The sequence below is a fragment of the Schistocerca cancellata genome, chromosome 9 (assembly GCF_023864275.1).
Source record: "Schistocerca cancellata isolate TAMUIC-IGC-003103 chromosome 9, iqSchCanc2.1, whole genome shotgun sequence".
Lineage (NCBI taxonomy): Eukaryota > Metazoa > Arthropoda > Insecta > Orthoptera > Acrididae > Schistocerca > Schistocerca cancellata.
The window spans coordinates 327,678,515-327,699,201 of NC_064634.1; the positions used below are offsets into that span (position 1 = coordinate 327,678,515).

Consider the following 20,687-nt stretch of genomic DNA (forward strand, 5'->3'; position numbering starts at 1 on the left):
ATATTTTTATACAAAATATTACTACCATGGTATCAAACCAAATGTAAGTTATGTCATACTTTAAATAACAATAACTGCAAAAATACATCTTTTAAAATAATTTTGGCATTTCTGGTCACTATGGTATATAGACAAAAAAAAAAAAAAAAAAAATAGTGTTTATGTTATGAGTGTTAGCAGAGCAAGTCAATCTGTTCCACTTTGCTAGCTTTCTATCTTGCAGAGCAGTAACACCAAAAATGAAGGTGCAATGCTGAGTTGAGAGTCATACCTAGATAGTGCAGTCAATGAGAACATTGCACAAGCAAAGTTTCAGGTTTGAGTGACAATCTGTCACACAGTTATAATATCAGCAATTTTCACTACAGCACACATTCCACTGTGGAGCAAAAGATCTCTTTGGTTCAGCCTTTTCTGGATGACACCCCTTGCTCTGGGAGTATTACTTTTAGAAGATATGCAGATGAGCTTCTGTGATGTTTGGAAAGTAGGAAGATAGATACTTCCAGAACTGAATATATAAGGGCATATTATAAGTAATGCCTGGAAGCTCATGTAGTAATACCATTGTCCCCAAAAGGCAAGGCTCCCAGTTTTGAGTTCCAGTATAGCATGCAGTTGTAATCTGCAATGATCTTCATACTTTTGATTCATTTGATAATTTGGCTAAGGTTGAATGTTTCCATTTTGCTGTCATCACTGAAAGGGTCCCCAGATGTGGCAGGATATTTAATGATAGTACAGTGAAATATCCTTTGTTAACAATCTATTGGTCAGCTCATGAGTATTAATGCTGCTGAGAGCAAAAGAAAGCAAAAGTTATATGGCATTGTTGGGTGGGAGACTCTGAGGGATAGGTTCAGCAGCCTAATGGGACATGGTATTCTTCTTTCAGGCACAATGACCCCTTTTGATATGGTGTATGAAAGTTGTATCTTAAGTATATCTGTTGAATATTGATGACTGTAATGACTGTATGTAATGTAGTGTTATGTGTGGGTTGTATAATGAGAGAAGGGAGAGAGTGAAACCTGGTATCAGCACACAGCCTGCTCTCTTGAGTAGCACAAGTGGATTGTGGGCTTACTACCCCCATCCAATGGACGTGCCCTTAGCGCCAGGATTTCACCCAGAACAAGTCCTGCCCATTCACCCCCCTCCACGTCTATCCATAGTGTAAGGCCCTCCCCTAAACAGCCGCCGGTTCCACAAACTGGAAGCTACATCAAAGTTGTTATTGTCACAGTCCAACATATGTTACACTGTGATGAGAGTCAGTAATGATAAGAAATTTAAGTTTTTCTGGATGGTAATATAACATGAATTTGCATTATTAAAGAAATAAAAATATTTATAGAGAATTGATAGCATCGCCAGCAATAGAAAACAAAAAATAACGCAATGTTATTTAAGGGCAATAACGACAAATTTTCATTAACTAATTCACTTATTATAATACATTTATTTGAGGGTAACAGCAGAACAAACATACAATGCGAAAACAATGGTCTTGAATCTGTCACGTCGGTAGTAAAGCCATGGATGCAGTCGACTAACTCTGTTGTCTAAAATCAACATTATATAAAAATAAGCGAAAGTCGTTTTGTTTATGTAAGCCCTCATAGTAAGTCACAAAAATTAAAGAATATAAGAATGCCATAAAGTAGAAATGCCTAATGAAAGCAGTACGATATTTGCTTATATGACATATTTCGTTAGTATTCGCATGGGTAATGGGTGAATTTTAACTAGTAAATTCTTCCAATGCCATACCTGCGCATTATAAACGAGGTTATAAAGAATTGTGGCTGTTTCTGTGTGATTAATGTACTATATGCTGTTGCAAACGTCTCAGGGAAATAATCTGTCGTTATTCTTTGTCCTTTCTATTTTTAACCAAAAGATTCATTAATTTTGTAAATTTCATTCAAACCATTTTTAAAAAATAATAGTGATGATGTGTATGTTTGTCACAGACCAGTTATGGGGGAAATAAATGCTGCAGTGTTTCACAGCTGTCAAAACGTCCTTCATGCTGTGCTAGCTCTTCTTCTACCCCTAAAACTTTTCAGCAAAACTACTCAGTGAATAACACGCGAAAACAGCCTGGATCGATCTAGCAAAAACAAAGTAATTTTGATGCCCTCTGGAATTATAGTGAACACTGATGCCTGTTTTGTGTATACTGTCTGCGTTCTGAAACTCTAGTGTCAAGTATACCGTTGTTCATATCTCTCCGAGCAAATTATTCTTTAAGGGTAGATTTTTCCTGTTTTAGCTTTGGGTGGTTTTTCTCACATAGAAGTATGTTTCTTCTTAGGCTATTCATCTGAATACTGAGTTCTCGTATTTAAAGAATTCAGTGCACAATTGTTTTCTCCTATGTTTGCTGTGGAAGCACCTGGCACAGCTGAGGCCAACTGTGCACGTTTTTTGTAACGTGTCTTTTAACTATGTCGCAAAATTTAAGACCTAGCAAGATATTAATTTAACATTCACTTGGAGTGAGTGCAACCAAACGCGGTAAACCATGTGGATCAACTGAAACGACGCCCAGGCGCCGAACAAAAACGGGGAAAACCGGGGGTGAGTGGGCGGGACTTGTTCCGGGTGAAATCCTGGCACTAACGATTTCTATCCAATGAGCACAATGGTGTCACATGCCCTCACTTCATGAGTTACTGTTGAGAGGTTTGGAATTTTATTCAGAAAATTGGGCCAGACTCTAGTGATGAACATTTTTCCAGCACGATTTCAACAAGTTACTTGTAAGCCAGCCACCACTGTAGAGGTATGTATTAGCCACTTTGGCTATGGACACAGGTAGGTGAAAGCAATACACATGATACTGATGGCTGCGATAATTCCTGCAACAATTTTCAGGCACTCCATTTGTTGCAAATATAACTAAAAATCTGATTTCCAAATGTCATTTTCTTATCTCAGTTTTGTGTGTTTCTGTTGATATCATTAAAAGTACCATGTTAATTTGTGTAAACTTTTAGTTTCAATTGGATATTTTCTACTAATAATAACTGACTAATATTAGCCAATATTTCATTACACTTCTTGCATGTATAGTATCCATTAAACATGTTACATGAGCAACATTTTATCTTTGTATCTTTTATAATATTCATCCTCACCTATACATATTCATCACCATTCCAGGAGAGCAGTAGCCACACTGAGTACCACTGAAAGCAGCTAGAGTCTTCTGTACTTTGTGGTGCCCAATCTTCTGATTGCCTATTCCTTCAACAGTTGTTATTTCACATCCATGGCATGCAAATACTGGGAACAGGCACTGAAAATTGATTGAAAAATGTTTAGGGGGTTTGTGTTTCTTGTTACCAAAGTAAACTTTCCAAGATTGCATAATAATATCATATAATTTATTAACTGACTGTATGACAGTAGGGATGAGACATTCAATTTTTGTAATTTATCCATATTCATATTTGCTACAAATAATAATAACAATAATAAAGGAACCCAATAATCAAAGAATGAAGATGACATATAGTAGTGATACCTGTGATAATCATATCCCAACAACACAAATGTTTAAAATCAGGAGACTGAATATTTTCAATAATCAGTATTAAGGACACTAGTTAACTTTTAAAAAGTAAATGTAAATAGCAAACACAGACACTAACAGGAGTCAAGCATAAAATTTTTTGTCACTTATGGAATCAGTGAATCCAGTGACATGTTCATATGTGATAATGCCAGAGAATAGTATGAGTGGTTTACTGTTTTTATTTATTTATTTTTTTATTTGGTATGCGTATTCCATAGATCCGTACATGCGGGTGATTCGCCTGGATGTGGAACGTGTCAATACAATTGTACAAATACAATTAATGCTACAGAATAGTAATATAATACAATGATATAGATATTATAAGTATCACTTTTTCTCATTTACAAGCTGTCATTAAACTAGTATAGCAATTCTCAATATAACATTATAACTATAACATTAACACTATAACATTAACATAATATTGTATCATCCATCTAATAACTAAGAGACTAAATACATCTATTATTAAGGGAGGGCATTACTTCTGGAAAAGAATTCATCTAACGAGTACAGTGGATGGTCGAGCAGGTATTTTTTTAACATACCTTTGAACAGTGTTTCATTTTCTATTGTACATTTAATATAATTAGGCAATGCATTAAAAGTCTTTATAGCAGCATACTTTACTCCCTTCTGTACAAGTGTTAAATTTTTTAGTTCAACATGTAGATCATCTTTACCTCTAGTATGTAGTTATGGTATGAACAATTTGTTTCATACTGAGCATAGTCTTTATTAACTACATTCATCAGAGAGTATATGTACTGACATGTTGTGGTCAGAATACCTAACTGTGTAAAAAGTTTTCTACATGAGGTTCGTGGAGGAACCCCACACATGATTCTGACTGCTCTCTTCTGAGCAGTTTTTGAGGCTGGTGAATTACCCCAGAATATTATTCCGTAACTCATTAATGAGTGAAAGTACCCAAAGTAAGATGATTTTAAAATGTTGATGTCCCCAAAATGAGTAATTATTCTTAGAGCAAAAGTTGCTGATGAAAGCCTTTTTAGAGTAAGGGACACATGCTGTTCCCAGTTGAGCCTACTGTCAATGTGAACCCCCAGGAATTTAGTGGATTGCACCTGTTCTAGTTCCCGGTTGTCATGAGCAATTACTATATTTTCTAGAGTTTTATTTTTTGTGTGGAACTGTATAAAGTTTTTTTTTAATATTAACTGAAAGAGAATTAATTGAAAACCAAGCTGTAACTTCTCTGAGTATATCATTAACATCAGTCTCCAGATCAGCAGTAGACTTACCATCTACGACAATGCTTGTATCATCAGCAAACATTGTGAATTCACAATTTTTACTAATGGACAGGGGTAAATAATTAACATATATTAAAAACAGCAAGGGTCCAAGGACAGATCCCTGGGGAACTCCATGCTGAATTTTGCCCCATTCAGAATCCACTAGATTAGGAGATCCTTTGTTGCAGCCATTTAGAACCACCTTTTGTTTCCTGTCTTCAAGGTATGATTTTAGCCAGTTACCTATAGGCCCTTTGATTCCATAATGATAGGCCTTGTCCAAGAGTATCTTGTGGTTTACACAATCAAAGGCTTTGGAAATATCACAGAAGACACCAACTGGTGACTTCTTACTATTAATAGACTCCAAGACATCATTTGTGAGCGAATATATGGCACGCTCTGTGGAAACCCCTTTTTGACAACCAAACTGTCTGTGGTTAATAATATTAAGTTTATTAAGATGTGCCACATTCCTATTATTCACTGTCTTTTCAAGAACCTTTGAAAATGTTGTTAAGAGAGAGACAGGACAATAATTTTTTACATCTGTAGCATTGCCAGACTTGAAAAGAGGTCTCACAATGGCATATTTCATTCTCTCTGGAACAACTCCCTCATAAAGAGACGTGTTGCAAATGTGAGCAAGTACTGCACTTACATCATTACTGCAGGCTTTCAACAGTTTATTAGAGATGTTATCTATGCCTGAAGATCCTTTACTTTTCAATGAGTGAATTATTTTTTTTATTTCATTAACAGTTATGGGTGTTACATTTATATCATTAAAACATTGTGGGAGGTTAAGTTTCAGAATATCTAAAGCTTCCCTTAGGTCACCACTGCAACCTATTTGAGAGGTGACACGTAGAAAGTGGTTGTTAAATGTGTCTGCTATCTGTTTACTATCAGTTATTTCCAAATCGTTAATTTTTAGGACAGCAGTTTTTTCATTGTCAGATGGTGCAGTACCTGTTTCCCTCTTTATTACATTCCAAATCGTTCTGATTTTATTGTTTGAACAGTTAATTTCAGATTGCATGCACATGCTTTTAGATTTTTTAATGACTTTAGTTAAGATTTTGCAGTATGTCCTATAATATTTCATCTGCAGGGGATTATTGGATTGTCTAGATATTATATACAGTTCCCTTTTTCTCTGGCATGATATTTTTATGCCCTTGGTGAGCCAAGCATCTGTATATCTGTCTTCAAGAACTGTAAGGCAGATCAGGACCAAACATTTAAAAAAAATGGACTGTTTAGTTACAAAAATCTTGTAATTAATATATCAAAATCAGCAAAAATGTGAAAGAACAATTTTCAACATTTCATCCTAACAGCTGCAGAAACTTAATTCATTGCTTTTGTTGGATTCATGGTCTGGACATAATGATGCCTCTGTTTTAGTGGAGGAGGATGATGAAAAATCAGTAGATGTAACATGGATTCCACCTGGAACTACTAGTGTGATTCAACCTCTCAATAAATAATTATTTTGACAGTGGAAAGCATTTTTCAGGAAATTATCAGACAACATAATTTCTGATACCTCTTTCTCATTTTAGATTTATTAGCAGAACAGTACTCTTAAGTTCCTGTAATTTGTGCATTCTTCTGTCCTTTCTCTCTGCCTTTCTTGGGTGCTGCAAGAACAATGGAAGCAGACTGGAGAAACTTTGAAACTTACACCTTCCATTTTAAAATATTCAGTATCAATTATGGCCGCTGTTTATAATGCTAGTGCTTTATATTCTGCCTTCCTGGCCTCCATTTTGTTTTTTCCTGCAATACAATGAACTACTGAAAATCTTTAATCTTAGTGGAAAGGTGTTACAACTTCAGGACCATCTTGTTATTGTAGGTTCTTCAACAGCTGGTTCATGGCTTTTGGAATATAGAGCTTGTCAACAATAAGAAGTGTTTCCCTCTTAAATTTACACTGATACATTAACTGTAAGTGTGGTAAGTTCAGAGCAAGAAAATCCAAGATGGAATAGTAACAATATCATGTAAAGGATTGGTTGTTACTCACCATATAGCGGAAACATTGAGTCACAGACAGGCAAAACAAAAAGACTGCTAAACGAGTAAACTTTCAAACACGCATATGCACGCACAAACGCATGTGCATGTGCACCCACCGACCCACCCACCCACACCCACACCCACCCACCCACCCACCCACCCATTAACACACACACACACACACATACACACATACACACACACACACACACACACACACACACACACACATTCGCACAAATGCAACTCTCACGCACATGACCACTGTTTCTGGCTGCCAAGGCCAGTTAATCTGGCCTTGGCATCCAGAGACAATGGTCATATGTGTGAGAGTTGCATGTTGAGAGTTCCATATTCATGTGTGTGTATGTGTGTGTGTGTGTGTGTGTGTGTGTGTGTCTTCTGAAGAAGACTTTCTAGCCAAATGCTTATTCATTTAGCAGTCTTTTGTTGTGCCTGTCAGTGACTCAATGTTTTCACTATAAGGTGAGAGGCAGAGCAGCAATCTATCCTTTTTGTAGTACTTATGCTGGATACTACATGGCTGTGACTAATATCTTTGCTTCAACATAAAGTACACATTCTGTATCTTCAATTTATTGTATCCTCCTGTCTTCAGTATAAATTGGACACTGTCCAACCAGTACTAGATTTTAGCCTAAATAGTTGATATGTATTAGTCAGTACTTGCCTCACATTCTTTTACATCCACAACTACATTTATACTCTGCAAAGTCATCTGTGACATAAAAAACTACCATGATTTTATTTTCTCTGCTTGCAATTTTTATCAGAATTGCTTGTGTGATAATTGAACTGTCGATATGAAGTTATTCAAAACAATGTATGTATAGTTTAAGCCAGGTTTTCACCAGAGCAAACAGGCTAACAAGCATGAGCAAAAGAGAATTCTGTCTGGTGTACCTGGTAGATCTCTTTCAGGTCTTCCAGTTGGATGCCACTGCAGCTAGTTACGTGTCCCTTACATTCCCCAGTTACCTAATCAGAAAATGGAGACCAGCAGTTTAACATGCAAACTGAACTACATATCTTACATGGCCACTTCATCTGTGAGAAGTGAATACTTGGTTAAAAATCATGTTGTGGTCTGAATGGGATTCGATCCCACACTCTCTGGCTCATGAAGCACATGTTTTGCCACTAGACTATTTTTGTTTTAGGAAAAAAAAAAAGAATATGACCATTAGACTTACACACATAGTGGACATGCTAGCTGTGTCATCTCTTGAGATGTTGCTCGACATCAGTAATTAGAGTTCTGTTTATAAATTTCCCCTCAATGCTAATGAGAAGCCAGGGAAAAATGGCAGCCAACATACAAGGAAAGGTTTGGACCAGTGCTAAGGAGAAATGAAGATGCAATTCTGTGCAAAGTGCATGATCTCCATGCATGTCATGCTTCCATATAAATTGAGACACTGTGTCATTTTGCATACCCCATCAAGAACAATGCCCTCACCATGCAAAATAATCCTCACTGTGGCTCTAACAGGATAGAGTTGTATCCTGTATGCTGAATATTAGCTCCAAAAACTAAAAACTAATAACACAGCATTCATAGACAATGTTCACAACCTTGTGTTGTCCTTGGTTCCCTTTAGTATAAATGATTCTAACCATATACAAGTGAATGATAGTGAATTTCCTGCAAATGCTCATTCACATGTGTTTTCTTCAATTATCTCCTTTGCAAACCAGGCTTTAGGTCCTTAAAATCGGTGTCTGTGAACTTCGTATAATTCCCTTACATGGTGTTGCATGCTAGGCAAGCAGGGCTGTACAAACCGCTGTTGTAAGCTGTTCTTTGCACACCAAAAATTTGTAACTTCAATATTTTTTACAAAATACTTGCAGTGGCTCCTAGCAGCTAAAATTTTGACAGTGCATTTCTTTTGTTGTCTTCTTCCTATGTAAAAAATTTTAGGGTAGTTTTCTATAAGTCCTATTGGACCATCCCCTTGTCAGTACATCAAATATGACTGCTTTGAGTACCATTCTTTATGGAACCCAAGCTGACAAGTAGTTTAGAAATTCTGCTTGAAAATTTGGTTAGTGTAATATTATCCAATAATCTTTGAGAATATTAAGTAGAGAAAACTGAGCCTGGAATTAGATGTAATTCGATTATCATAAATTATGAAGACTGCTGTTACTGCTGCAAATATATGTGTGCAAGAAGAATCTGCATCTACATCTACACTTGTTGCACCAGTTATTAGGGTTTCTTTCCATTACATTCATGTATCAGTATGGTGTGCAGAAAGAATGATTGCTTGAATGCCTCTGTGTGTGCTGTAATTAATGTAGTGTCCACACAACCCCTATGTGAGCACTATATAGGGAGTTGGAGTATATTTGTAGAGTCATCATTTAAAGCTGGTTCTTGAAACATTTTGAGTCAGTGTTTTCAGGATAGAAATGCTCTAATGATTCCGATAATAGGGGACATATATTTGCAAATGATGTCTGTCTGTGTTGCATCCATGATCTTGTCAACTATGAGGGTCATTCAATAAGTAATGCCCCCCCCCCCCCCCCAATTTTTCAAAAAGTCATTAATATACATCGAGAAATGTCCTTGTTAGCGCTTCACATTTGATATTTGTTCTGTGCAATGGTGAAGTTTTGAACCATTCTTTCTGGCAGGTAGCAGAACCATAGTGCAGTGTCAAAATGGCATCTACATATGACTCACATTACAAGCAGCATGCTGTTATTGATTTCTTGTGTGCAGAAAAAGAAATGGTGGAGAACATCCATATATGTTTGTGTGCAGTATACAATGATGATGATGCAGTTGATAGGAGTAGATTCTGGGAATGGGTAAAGAAAGTTACAGCCTCAGCAAATGCAGAAACAGAGTTCCATGGTTAGCCATGCTCGGGACGTCCTGTCACAGCCACTGCTCTAGGCATGCTGAATCCTGCAGATGCCATTATTCATGCCAACCAGTGAATCACAACTCAACAATTACTGCTACAATTGTTGATCAGCATTGGAAGTTTATCTGCAATGATCGAGACTCTCGAATATTTAAAGAGGTGCTCACGATGGGTTCCACAAATGCTCACAGAGGACCACAAGATTCAAAGAAGGGCCATTTCAACTGAATTTTTGGAGCATTTTGTGATCAATAGAGAGGCCTTTCTGTCATGGATTACTATGGGGTATAAAAGCTGGGTGTACCACTTTGTGACAGAAACAAAAAGACAGTCCATGGAGTGGCATCATCCTCATTTACCACAAAAGAAGAAATTCAAGAGAACCCCCTCTTCTGGAAAAGTCATGGTGACATTCTTCTGGGATTGTCATGGTGTAACTCTCATGGACGTGATGCCAAGAGGGTCAACCACCAATTCAGAGGCATACGTGAAGTCTCTGAATAAACTCAAGAACTATTTCTAACCTGTTCGATTGGACAAGAATCTAGCAGAAATGCGACAGTTTGTTGCTGGTCATTCTTATAATAGGTCAGTTGGTAAATCACGTGGGTGCTTTCACACGTGGCTCTGCCTTTGATCGTGTACACCTTCCGGGTTACAGGACTGGAGCAGGTGGTGGTGGGAGGGTGCATGGGACAGCAACAAACTGTCCATTCCCGAGAATGAACACAGGCAGACAGTGTTTGTTGGTAATGAGGATCGCCGGCCGCGGTGGTCTCGCGGTTCTAGCCGTGCAGTCCGGAACCGTGCAACCACTACAGTCGCAGGTTCGAATCCTGCCTCGGGCATGGATGTGTGTGATGTCCTTAGGTTAGTTAGGTTTCAGTAGTTCTAAGTTCTAGGGGACTGATGACCACAGCTGTTAAGTCCCATAGTGCTCAGAGCCATTTGAACCATTTTTTGGTAATGAAGATCACCCTGTGGCTAAACATGCCTTGGTGCACGGCCAGCACATCTTGGCACAGTGTTACACCATCCGGGTTATCTGGATACTTCCCACTAACACCAACCTGTCAGAACTCCGGAGATGGGAACTTGCCCTTCAGTATATCTTCTCTTCTCGTTATCCGCCAGGCCTCAACCTTCACTAATTTCAAGTTGCCGCCACTCATATCTCACCTGTCTTTCAACAACATCTTTGCCTCTCTACTTACGCCTCGACTGACATCTCTGCCCAAACTCTTTGCCTTTACAAATGTCTGCTTGTGTCTGTGTATGTGCGGATGGATATGTGTGTATGTGCGAGTGTATACCTGTCCTTTTTCCCCCTAAGGTAAGTCTTTCCACTCCATGGATTGGAATGACTCCTTACCCTCTCCCTTAAAACCCACATCCTTTCGTCTTTCCCTCTCCTTCCCTCTTTCCTGATGAAGCAACTGTTTGTTGTGAAAGCTTGAATTTTGTGTGTATGTTTGTGTTTGTTTGTGTGTCTATCGACCTGCCAGCACTTTTGTTTGGTAAGTCTCATCATCTATATAAAATAGAGGGAAACATTCCACGTGGGAAAAATATATCTAAAAACAAAGATGATGAGACTTACCAAACAAAAGTGCTGGCAGGTCGATAGACACACAAACATACACACAAAATTCAAGCTTTCGCAACAATCAGTTGCTTCATCAGGAAAGAGGGAAGGAGAGGGAAAGATGAAAGGATGTGGGTTTTAAGGGAGAGGGTAAGGAGTCATTCCAATCCCGGGAGCAGAAAGACTTACCTTAGGGGAAAAAAAGGACAGGTATACACTCGCACACACACACATATCCATCCGCACATACACGAAAGGATGTGGGTTTTAAGGGAGAGGGTAAGGAGTCATTCCAATCCCGGGAGTGTAAAGACTTACCTTAGGGGGAAAAAGGGACAGGTATACACTCGCACACACACACATATCCATCCACACATATGCAGACACAAGCAGACATATCTGTATATGTGTACCTGTATATGTGCGGATGGATATATATGTGTGTGTGTGTGTGTGTGTGTGTGTGTGTGTGTGTGTGTGTGTGTGTGTGTGTGTGTGTATACCTGTCCACTCCTGGGATTGGAATAACTCCTTACCCTCTCCCTTAAAACCCACATCCTTTCATCTTTCCCTCTCCTTCCCTCTTTCCTGATGAAGCAACCGTGGGTTGCGAAAGCTTGAATTTTGTGTATGTATATGTGGGGCATTACTTATTGGACGACCATCATATATCATCATGCCTTCATTTCAGTCACAGTTGATTCATGGAAACTTTATTCATGTGAGAAAGAGACACATGTAAGAACACAGGGCCTTTACTAGCTTTTGAACTACCACTCTTTTTCTAATATAAATGTGCACCCTCAAACATATAATCACACAGACACCTAATTACTCACAGTCATGGCCACTATGAGACCATTTATTCATTCACTCACTCACTGTGTTTCAGAAATTTCATCATGAAGGATAGCCCTTGATGGAGTGGAATGAGTCAAGTTATACATTAACTGCCAGAAATACCCACTGCAGGTTACATTAGTGAATGTGCTAAGAACCTTTTATGACTAGTGCTGATCTCCTCAGATTAGCATTTATGGGATTTAATTTGTTTGCACATGGAAAGCAGCTACTTTGTCAAGATTCTTCTGTTCTTTCTCTCTGCCTTTCTTGGGTGCTGCAAGTGCAATGGAAGCAGACTGGAGGAACTTTGTAACTTGCAATATCCATTTTAAAATATTCAGAATCAATGAGGGTGGATGTTTATAATGGCAGTGCTTTATATTCTGCTTTACTGGCCTCCATTTTGTTTTTTCCTGCAATACAATGAAATACTGAAAATCTTTAGTCTTAAGGAAAAGGTGTTACATCAGGACCAGCATGTTATCATAGGTCTTTCAATGGCTGTTTGATGGATTGTGGAGTATAGAGCTTGACAACAATAAGAAGTGTTTCCCTCTTAAACTTATACTGATACATTAACTGTAAGTGTGGGCAGTTCAAAGCAAGAGAATCCATGATGAAATAATGACAATATCATGAAAAGGATTGGCTGCATTTTGAGAGTTGTATTTGTGTGTGTGTGTGTGTGTGTGTGTGTGTGTGTGTGTGTGTGTGTGTGTGCTGCCTTCTTCAGGAGAAGGCTTTCTGGCCAAAAGCTTACTCATTTAGCGGTCTTTTTGTTGTGCTTGTCAGTGACTCAATGTTTTCACTATAAGGTGAGAGGCAGAACAGCAATGTATCCTTTTGTACTACTTATGCTGGATACTACATGGCTGTGACTAATATCTTTGCTTCAACATAAAGTACACATTCTCTATCTTTAATTTGTTGTAGCCTTCTGTCTTCAGCATAGATTGGACCCTATCCAGTCAGTACGAGATCTTAGCCTAAATAGTTGATATGTACCAGTCAGTACTTGAAGTACTCTGTCACACATTCTTCTACATCTACAGTGCAGAAGGAATGATTGTTTAAATGCTGCCATGCATGCAGTAATCAAACTAATCTTGTCTTCATGATCTGTACATGAGTGGTTTTACACATAATATGTGCAGGTGTAACATGGGCAGTTGTTTTGCACTTGAAAAATCTCAGTAGATTCTAAATAAATTATAAATGTGCTCATGTAGAACTGCTAAACAGAATGCAAAATTAGGGTATATACTTTTTCCTGAGGTAGCCATTCATACTTCTCATTACGTTCTGCACTTTAATAGTTGCTTTCATCCAATCTGTAGCTCAACAAACTTCAGATTTATGAACCCTTTCATGAACAGACTTCATGGTTAAACTTCATTCCTCCAATGTTAATGGAGTAATTACAAAGTGTTTTTGACTTCTGAAATTTGACAATGATGGAAGGGAATTTTTGGAGCTCTAGATCTCCATCTTTATCACCCCACAGAAACACTTAGAGATTAGTGTTGTTAAAGTGATTATACACAGTGGGTTTCCACTCAAACTATTAAAAAAGCCTTCACAAAATGCACATACATGCACATGCTCACCCACACATTGAAAACTTGAGGTCAGTTGGTTCTTAAGACTTTAGACAAAAATGACAGATGTCAACAGGCTGGACTCAAACTATAACAGATACGTATGTTGGGAGATCACTAAACTAGAAAAGAGTGACTCAGCCATTCCACCACACTAAAATCTCAAATGTGAAAAGTATAACCTGACATTCAGAAAATACATAAACTTTTAAAATGCACACCATACTTGTCATCAGGTGAAATAGATGACCCATCTCTGACTTCAGTTTACAGCTGCTCTCTTGTCAGCTTGCAAATCTGTGGAGTATTGAAATAAGTATGCCAGGAGCACTAAAAACATGAGGGTCCACTTAATAAAGTAACACATAATGCATCACAGAACAATACCAGTAGTCAATTTTCATACCAGGTTAACTCCAAATTTAAGCACTCTATTAAATAACATTTTTGTCAACTAAGAGAAAGTTATCAGTATCATTATTAGTGAAATATTAAGTGGCCTCTTTGACCATGATGGTCTGAGTCCTACTATTGAAAATGTGATTATTTGCCCCACTGAAAAATGGTGACACATCTATTGTGAAAGAGATATCAGTACCAAATACAATTTATTCTGATTCCAAAGGGGATAAAAATGTCTTGTAAAGAAAAATGAGTATTTTGCATTACATTAAAAAATCCAGGCAATCCTACCCATTTAAATCATTGCAGAAAGTATTGTAAAATATTAAGCAAAATAATCAACAATCAAAATGTTCATATTTCAGCTCCAAAACCAACCAACCCTGTAATAAAATCAAAGCAATCTGAGACATAAAGAGTGAGGCAGAGTCAAACTGTGCCAGTAAAAGGAAAGACATTGTTTTAAATAGTGATGATAAACATGTAAGAAACAAAGAAATAATTGCAAAAATTTTCATTGATGCTCCATAAATATGCTACAATGGCTCCTTACAAAGTTCATAATTAATTTTGAAACAATTTTCTCAATCCTAAATGTGTGGTAAGGGTATACTCCATTACTGAAAATGAAGTAAAGACAACTGCTGCCTCTTTAAAAATCAAAGGATCTTTAGAAGCAGATAGAATTTCAAATAAATGTCTAAAGCCTGTTCAGGTGAATTATGCAAAGTTTTGGACCACATATTTCATGCTTCCATGAATTTACTATTGTACTACACGTGTCAGTCCTTCTGCTGTGCCTATTTTGATGTCTTTGTCTTTCATTTAGTTTCTGTTTCTTTTCCAGTACTATGTCTTACATTTTCTCTGCAATTTTTTTTGTAAATTAGCTGTACTGGAAGACTGATAAGTGCCTGTACATCATAATCTTTGAGTTTATGTTGTTATCTATGAAGGGAAGGGAGAGGGAGAGAGCAAAGGTCAGTGTCAGCACATAGCCTTTCAAATAGCACAAAGGAGCCTCTAAGCCTAACATCTCCATCCAGTGCATGAGTCACCATCAACAGTAGCACATGCCCTCACTTCATGAGACACTGTGGAGAAGTTTGGAATTTAATCCAGAACATTGGCACAAATAATGTTGACTAGAAACCACCACCCGTCCTCCTCTTGCTTGTGAAATACTGGCAGTAAAAATTTTACACCACCAGGATTTGAACCAGCATACCTCCGAGCAAAGCCATGAAAGATAGTTAAGTCTCTGTGCTGTTACAAGTGTCTATGTTCTGCACATCAGTTAGTTTTAGATGACTGTTTGCTTTTCCATATTTTTCTTTATTCTATATATTTTTGTGTGTTAACATGTATGTGCATATTATAAGAGAGAGAGAGAGACAACTAGTATTTACTTGAATATGAAGACACATTCTACTGACAAATAAGACACATCAGAACCATTCTCTGTTTTAGTATATTTCCTGTCTACAAAAATGTATTGTGCTTCCTTTAAAGTACTTAGCCCTCAAAATTTAGCTGTCTCCAGATCACTAAAAGTATTTATGTTGTCATTCCCATTCTCACTTTCTTTACTTCAGTGTTTCCATCAGTCGCATTGTGGTTCTTCCTGTCTGAGCAACTTATCAGTAGATGCACTTTTTCCTTGTATGTTGTTATCCTGTGCATCTGACTTTTACAACTAATATTTGTAAGCAGACATTGGTATATGGAAGCACTAAATCTCCAAATTTGGCAGTTATCTTGTTACAGGTTAAAAAATAATAATTTTTAATAATGGAGATAACTCATAAATTTCCTTCAGCCACATGCATAGGGAAAAAAATAGAAGTTTTCTGTCTTATTTTCATGAGAATAGAAAAAATAATCCTTTTTAAACACTAACTAAAGCTTACCGAATTAACTGCAAAAGACTGTTTTTTCTTTGTGACAGGGTGAAGAGCAGTGATCATGACAATGCAAGCACCACAGCCTCCCTCATAGCACATATACTTTGTTCCTTTAAGGCTGGCATGATCCCGAATGAAAGAATTAAGAGATGTTGTAGCTGGAAGGCTGCTGTCAGCTGTAAAAACAGGAGATTATAATCACTATTTACATTAAGTAAACAGCACATTGTTAAAATGAGGGCATAATTTAAAGAAATTATAGACACCCTGAATATTCATATGTTGTATCCAAATTATTACCATGCTTCAGGATTGATATAAATTTTATTACCAATCTTAGGCTGAACTGTATAAAGAGACACAAAATAAAGTCTAGGAACAATAACAAAATTCAAGAAATAAAGGAACTATCAGCTGGTTCTGTTCCAGAGAATGAAAGCCAACTTGCACTGTTCAGTCTGATGGGCTGGTAATAGGGACTATTTTCTCTATGTCTGTCTAAAACAGTGCTCAGGTGCTCTTCTTGCAACACCAAGTTTGGGTTCACCAGTATATCATCAAAATATATGAAAAAAACACTGCAATCCATTTGCACCTCATCAGTAAACTGTAGCCACATCTGCATCACATTCTTCAAGCTAAACAGCGTTTGCATGTACTAAAACAAACTGAATGGTGTTGTTATTGCTGTCTGTAGCATATACTTTCCCATAACTGGAATCTGATGGTATTTGTTCTTGCAGTGAGTTACATTAAATATTGTCACTCCTGCTAGAACACTGGTAAAATCCCTAGTGTTAGGTGCTGGGTAGTGGTCTGGCACTGTGGAAGCATTTACCACATGACAGTTGCCACAGTCTCCAGCCACCTTCTTTCTTTTTACCACGTTCAGTGGTGATGCCAATTGGCATTGACCTGAAGTTGTATAAATGTGGCACAGTGCATCATACAACACCTTTTGTATATGCACCATGTTGCTGACACTTTCACCAGTTATCACAAAACTGTGTGTGTAACTCATGGTCTGATTTGTTTCACATCCTGGCATATCTGTGATGACTTCTCCATCCATCCTCATTTGTGCAGCACTGATATTTCCTTTATTTATATCTGACACAGAAAACTGACATCTTGTATGGACTCTGCCACCTCCACTACTACAAACGTTCATCAGTAACTCTGCTGGAAGCTTAAATTTAACACCATTTCACACTTTCTGTATGTCACTATTAGTGACTTATTCACTGCCATGAGATGCATTTGTGAGGTTGTGGCTGCAGTTCTTCCATCTCTGTCTGACAGTGCACCTGATGCTGAATCAAATGGGTAGTAGCATTCCAGTGTCTTGTCTTTAATGTGGAAAGTGTTTGAAGGGCCAGGTAAGCTTGACAAGTTCCTTCCTGTGCTCACTTATTTGCTGAAGGTATTCCTGTTGTTTTTTATGGACTGTCACACCTACAGCTAGCTGCTGTTGCCACTTGGCTGTTTGCATAGTTTTATGCATCTTATTGCTCTGTAGCTGAACCATCAGTGACACCAGCAAATCTGCTACTGGCAGCTCTGTTGTTGCTTGTTCCTCACCCAGGTAAGTTGTTCTCGTTTTGCAATAACACTGACATCCTCCTCTACAGCACATCAGATTGCTCTGTAAGCTCATATAGTTGCTAAGTAATATCCATGTGCTGGCCCTTCTGTATTGCTGTGGTCTGTTGCTGTGTGCAACCATCTGTGACAACAGTCATGTTTGCTACATGTGTACTGTAAAATGTTGCATGAACTTTGTCTGCCAATGTTATCAACATATGGACATTGTCTTTATCACTGGTCCCCTTGACTGCCTCAGCAGCTGCACTAGCCATATGCGTTGCTGTGTTGCATCTAGTAACTCCTCTTCTCCACTGCCTACAGCAACTGTCCTAGCAGCTAATGCATTTACTGCCACTGCAACTATCATGTCTTTGCACATCTGCACATCTTTGCACATCATGGTAAAGACGGCACTTAGGTATTGATGACTTTTTGTTTGTATTAACCTGAATATCTTTTATGAACATTGTACCATAGAGCATCACTTATTATTTTACAGGAATGACCTGCCATCTAGGAGCAGCAAATTTGGCTATCAGTGGGCCAAGTGGATAGGAGATGTTTGAAACATGTGTTGGAGGCAATGAGATATCCAACAAGGAGCTTTGGGAGCATTCTTGGAATGCCACTCTGTTTCCATAGTAAACTGTTAGTATGCATAATTTATTGTTGTCTTCTTACCATGTAATCCATATGAAAGAGTAATTATGTAGTGTGCATGAATACAATGAATGCCTGTGAAGTGTAGTGTTCTTTTTATATTGCTGTGAATATGTAATGAAAGGAAGTACAATCTAAATTCCAACATTAGTACAAGCCTTTGCAATCAGATAACAAATGGAAAATTAAGTATAATATGATAATCTGATAGGATGATCCCATTAACAATATCTTCTGCCACAATTTAAGGAGAGACAGCGAAAGATATGGATTTCAGTATAAGACATTGATAAAAGTGCAATAAATGTATGAACCACTTCTCCATCTCAGGTGATGTAAATTTCATGCACTATGATGGTATAACGATACAGCCTTCCCCAAAACTCTAATGGAATGTCTGATACACCTTTTTTATATGCATCTGGGTAATTATCTAATTTAGTGCTTCCTAAGGTCTTGTATGTGTGTCTTTATTATATCATTCTGTCCAATTTATTAAAACACTTGATATTCATTGTGAAAGCATATAGAAAGTTCTGGAAAAACATATATTATCATAATTGTCAGTGGATTGTTGTCATTAACAAACTTACGTACAGGTTCCAAATCAGAAACCTAGTTGAGAAGTTGAATTAACAGATATTTAGTAACAAATGTAAAAAGGCTGTGGAAATGTTGGCATAAGTGGCTGGTGCCTCTAATTATTATAATTAGAATTGAATAATGAGTAAACACAGAAAACATCTTTATCTTGAGAAACAGTTTAAAAGTTATTACCAAGTGATGTGTTTTCATTTGTTACCTATTTTTATGTTCTCCTCTGTGATTAATATTCTTTGTAATTACATTTCTAATTAACTCTCCAATTGCTTACATCACACAATTTTCCAATTTTTCAGAATTTGAGGCCTTATTTGTAACTTTCTTATATGCAGTCAGATAAAGCACAACATTTGTAATGTCATTGAATGTTAGTATCCAAACTGTAATTAATTACATAACTAAAATAATACAAGAGACATTATTGTAACTGAAGTACAGATCGATTTTCATAATTAAAACTAGTGATGATACAATAAAACTTACATCAATTAATATTGTATTTTTTACCTTATTCAGCTGTAACATCAGTTTCTTTACGTTTTGTAAATTTTAATTGTTACATTGAAATTCTACAAATTTAATAACGGATTTTTTTGTGATTTATTGTTAAAATTTTACATAAAGCAAAGCAGCAATGCTGCAGGCAGGTCAGTTTTTGGGGGTTAGTTGTTGAGTTGCTGTTTTGTCAGTCAAAGAGATCAGTAAAGTATGTCAGTCAGTGCTTTGTTAATGTGATGAGTATGCAGCTCAGTTGTCAATAAATTTTGTGAAGTTGGAAACTGTTGTTTTCATCCATAAAATGAACTCCAGGCCAAGTTAAGTTAGTTTAAGTAATGTTCAAGAATATAGCATCGTTATAAGGGTACATGCTACTACAGAAAACACCATTATGCTACAATAATTTTGTGACCTGCTGAGTGTTGATGAGATACCTGTTTTGAGGTCATCCCACTGCAATAAAGAGCAGCTACAAATGGTGTATTCCCTTTCACTGAAACTAATCATATAGCGGAGATGGTGAGTTGCAGATAGCCACAACAAAAAGACCGTCAGAAAGGGAACTTTCAGCCAACAAGGCCTTACATACACACACACACACACACACACACACACACACAATGTGTGCTCACAGTCTGGCTTCATCTGCCAGAGACTTGTCATGTGTTGTGAGCTGTGAGTTGTGTGTGTGTGTGTGTGTGTGTGTGTGTGTGTGTGTGTGTGTGTGTGTATGTGTGTGTGTTCGTATGTGTTTATGTTGTCTAATTTCAAAGAAGGCCTTATTGCCTGAAATCTCACTTTCTGACAGTCTTTTTGTGGTGTCTATCTGTGACTCAGCATCTCTGTTGTATAGTGAGTAGCAAGTATCCTTTTCATACTATTCTTATTTTCCATTCTGGATTTTCCATTGTTTGATCTTCACTGCAACTATTTGCATTGACTCTCATTGTACAATGATCTTTGTTGAATATACTTTGACCTGCACAAAATTCCTTGTTAAAATATGTATTATATCTTGGGATACTAAGTATGCAGTATGAAGCTTTTGTGGATGCAAAAAAGTTTTTTTAACAATATTTTTTTCACAATTAAATCAGCTGAATGCCAGGGTTGTTACTGTGTTCTGTTTTTATGGATGAGTCAGAGTATCTACACTCTCCTAGAGGAAGGCTGAAGTGATGCATGCATGGGAAGGTGAACTTACTATCTTCAGGCATCACAGTCTGCA

The 20,687-nt window shown here is 37.4% G+C and overlaps 1 protein-coding gene across 1 annotated transcript in view; it reads right to left on the minus strand.

Annotated features, from left to right (window-relative positions):
* Positions 1–20,687, minus strand: part of LOC126100961 (uncharacterized) — a 239,951-nt gene that overhangs the window by 147,716 nt on the left and 71,548 nt on the right. The window contains exons 3-4 of the mRNA XM_049911623.1: positions 16,118–16,287; positions 3,147–3,307 (exon numbers count right to left, since the gene is read on the minus strand). Coding sequence (XP_049767580.1) covers positions 3,147–3,307; positions 16,118–16,287 — 331 coding nt within the window. The remainder of the gene's footprint in view (positions 1–3,146; positions 3,308–16,117; positions 16,288–20,687) is intronic.